Source organism: Moschus berezovskii, chromosome 4, assembly GCF_049115385.1.
Source record: "Moschus berezovskii isolate FMDL1 chromosome 4, NW_MosBer_1.0, whole genome shotgun sequence".
NCBI classification, from domain to species: Eukaryota; Metazoa; Chordata; class Mammalia; order Artiodactyla; family Moschidae; genus Moschus; species Moschus berezovskii.
The window spans coordinates 3449838-3452843 of NC_142463.1; the positions used below are offsets into that span (position 1 = coordinate 3449838).

General features: G+C 62.9%; 1 protein-coding gene across 1 annotated transcript; it reads right to left on the reverse strand.

Annotated features, from left to right (window-relative positions):
• PRLH (prolactin releasing hormone) lies at positions 1–768 on the reverse strand. The gene is made up of 2 exons (XM_055401712.2): positions 669–768; positions 1–197 (listed from the first exon to the last, which is right to left on the reverse strand). Exons 1-2 carry the CDS (start codon positions 766–768, stop codon positions 1–3), a joined length of 297 nt encoding a protein of 98 aa, XP_055257687.1.
• Positions 769–3006: the final 2238 nt, after the last annotated feature.

Here is a 3006-nt window from a genome sequence, read left to right on the forward strand (position 1 = left end):
TTACTCCTGGACCAGCTGGGCCATCAGCCGCCCTGGGAGGGCTCGGGAGGGCTCAGCGCCGCCTTCCAGGGGGAAGCAGGCCGGCATGCGCCGGGGGCCAGGCCTGGGTCCATCCCCCGGGGCAGCTCTCCGCCGGCCGAAGCGGCCCACAGGCCGGATCCCACGGCCCGCGTACCAGGCAGGGTTGATGTCGGGGGCTGGAAAGAGCGAGAAGAGCATGTGGAGGCCTGTGCCCTGGTGTGTGCAGCCCTGGTGGCCGGGCCGGGTGTATGCTCAGCTCACGGCTGGCAGTCGCCCAGGCTGTGCCAGGACCAGCCATCTGCACAGGAGGGCTGCCTGGAGCGCCCATTTCCGGTGCTGGGGTGGCTTTGGGAAATGGGAATTCAGACTCACATCAGGACACACTCCCCTTCCCTTCCTGCCCCATGCCCTGTTCTCGTGGGCAAAGTGCACTCAGCCCCAGGTCACCCCTGTGCTGATGAGTGACCCTCCCCCATGTGCTGGGCTGGGACCCTTGGGAGCAGCTGTCGGGGCCACCTGGGGGAAGGGTCTGGGGAACAGGAGGCCAAACCCCAGCTCTGGGATGCTTATCAAGGACGCCCCAGTTCAGGAAGTGGCCAGGCCCTCCCTGTGACCCCTGGGGGCGGCGGGGGAGTCGGGACACTCACTGCGGATCTCCATGGAGTGCTGGTGGGCTCGGCTGGCAGCCACCTGCAGGGTCAGGCCCAGCAGCAGCAGGCAGAGGAGCCAGGTGCCCGCCGCCTTCATCCCACCAGCTCCTCGCAGAGGCCCCGCTCAGGAGGGTGCAGCCTGGGGCAAAGGTGAGCACGCGTGAGGGCATGTGTGCGCAAAGTGGGGCGCCTCGGATAACTCCTCACACGCTCTGTCTGTGTCAGAGTGGATGTGTGAGAGTGTGCACACTGCATGTACACGGACATGGGTGTGTGCAGGTGTATGGCAGGTGTGCGTGGGGTTACATGCGTGTGCACCCAGTCGGGCTCCAGTGTGCGCTTCTCTGCTCTGCTAGGGTGGCAGTGAGCCCGCAACAGCAGGTGTGCCTGGCTCTGTGCACAGCCCCTCGCTTCCCCGGGGACCCCAGGCTCTGCTCTGTACAGTGAGCGTTCGATGAGGTGACCACGTGTGTGTTGGCCTCTGCCGGGCTCAGTCGTGTTTACAAGGACTGTCTGTCATCAGAAGGAACCGGGGGGAATACGAGCTGTGGGTGCAGAGAGCTGGGCTGTCTTGGACGTGCCTCGGTCTGTCTGTCTGTCCCTCTGTGTCAGGGAGCCAGGAGTGTGGGAGGCCTCTGCTCACTGCGGGTGTGCACACTTGGCCTCGGCGGGGTGGGGTGGGGGACGGCAGAGGCAAGCAGGTTGGGGGGACCTGCCAGGAGGAGCCAGGTGGCTGCCGAGGTGGAGGGGGGCGGCCCAACCTCAGACATGACCCGGGGGCGGGGGCCTGGCGGGTGCTGAGCCCAGCCTGCGCTCAGGGTGGGGGACCCCGGTGCAGGGCTCTTTCCCTCCCTCAGCCTAGTTCCATCCTGCCCCCTGCCTGCTGGAGAACGTCCGCTGACAGCCGGGCCCTGCAGAAGGGTTGTCATCCACTGTCGCTCTGAGCACTGAGCGCTCACCATCCCCCGTGACCGCAGATCCAAGCCGCTGAATCTCCAAGACCAACCAGCAGCCCCTGGGGACCTGCCCTCACACAGCAGGACAGCCCCGAACGGCGGGGAGAGGGTGCTGTGGGTGACAGAGGCACCCAGAAATCCACATCTTGCCCTGCTGGGCTGAGCCCGAAACGGCATCCACCCGGCAACTCCTTCTGCAGGTGCACGCACCTCTTAGGGCTGGCTCCTTCCCCTGCTCCCCTCTCCCCCAGCACTGAAGGAACCAGCAGAAGATGGCAGAGAGCTTGTCTGTTTCAGTGAAGACCCCTCTGCTGACCTTGGCTTGCCAGCCTGTCCCTGAGCCCAGCGGAAAGTGAAAGCGTTAGTCCCTCAGTTGTGTCCGACTCTACAACACCGTGGACTGTATCCCGCCAGGCTCCTTTGTCCCTGGGATTCTCCAGGCAAGAATACTGGAGGGTATTCTTAGGGTTAGGTTAAGGTAGGGAGCCATTTCCTCCTCTGGGGGATCTTCCCAACCCAGGGATCGAACCTGTGTCTCCCGCATTGCAGGTAGATTCTTTACTGTCTGAGCCACCAGGGAAGCCCTAGCCCCAAGGAATGTGCTCTCCAACTGAGAAATTTAAAATGTCCACCTCTTCCTTTTTTAGAGACCTGTTGGCAGGGGGATTCCAACTTAGAGGAAATGGAGGTGCCATCATGAAAGTGGAGTAATAAAGAGATGATCCCAGACAGGCTGGACTGTTTGCTGTCCCCTGGCTGGGACCCCTGCTGGGTGGAGGGCGTCTTAGGAGAGCCCTGGCAGAGCCTGTCTCCTGACCCTCAAGGTCTGGCCTCCTGAGAGCTGGGGGCTTGCTGTCTCCTGGCTGGTGGGACTCTGGGTCTGTGTTCCCAGCGGAGTTGCCTGGACGGCTCCACCTTTTGTTTCCACCATGGCAGCCAAGTGGACAGGGGGCCAGGACAGGCAGGGGTGGCCCCTGGATGTGCAAATGGGGTGGGGTCCCCACCAGAGCTGGTCCTGGCTGCCAGGACGAAGCCCTGCCCAGATGGGGAGGGAAGGGTGGCAGGGGAGGAGGGTGGAGTGTCAGGGACCCCGCTCTTCTCCAGCGCCCCGCAAGCTACTCACCGAGGTACCCAGCAGCTGGCAAGTGCCGTGGACAGGAGTAGGGACCCAGGTGGGGCACGCTCACCCTTTTATGCGCCCGGGAGGAAGCAGCTGACCTGACCCCCTACCTCCCTCTCCCCCCCGCCTCCCTCACTGGGCCGCATCGGAAGTCATTTTCTTTTTTCTTTTCTTCGAATTTTTAACTCTCATCACCGATGTGATGTGTCCTTTCCTGGGTTATATAATTTCATTTGGGCTGAGTGGTTTTAAAACACAT

Excerpts from the sequence above, each read along its gene's own strand:
- PRLH (XM_055401712.2), bottom strand. The coding sequence starts at position 768 with ATGAAGGCGGCGGGCACCTGGCTCCTCTGCCTGCTGCTGCTGGGCCTG. Across the intron at positions 198-668 it reads GCACTCCATGGAGATCCGCA|CCCCCGACATCAACCCTGCC; the intron begins GTGAGTGTCCCG and ends CGCTCTTTCCAG.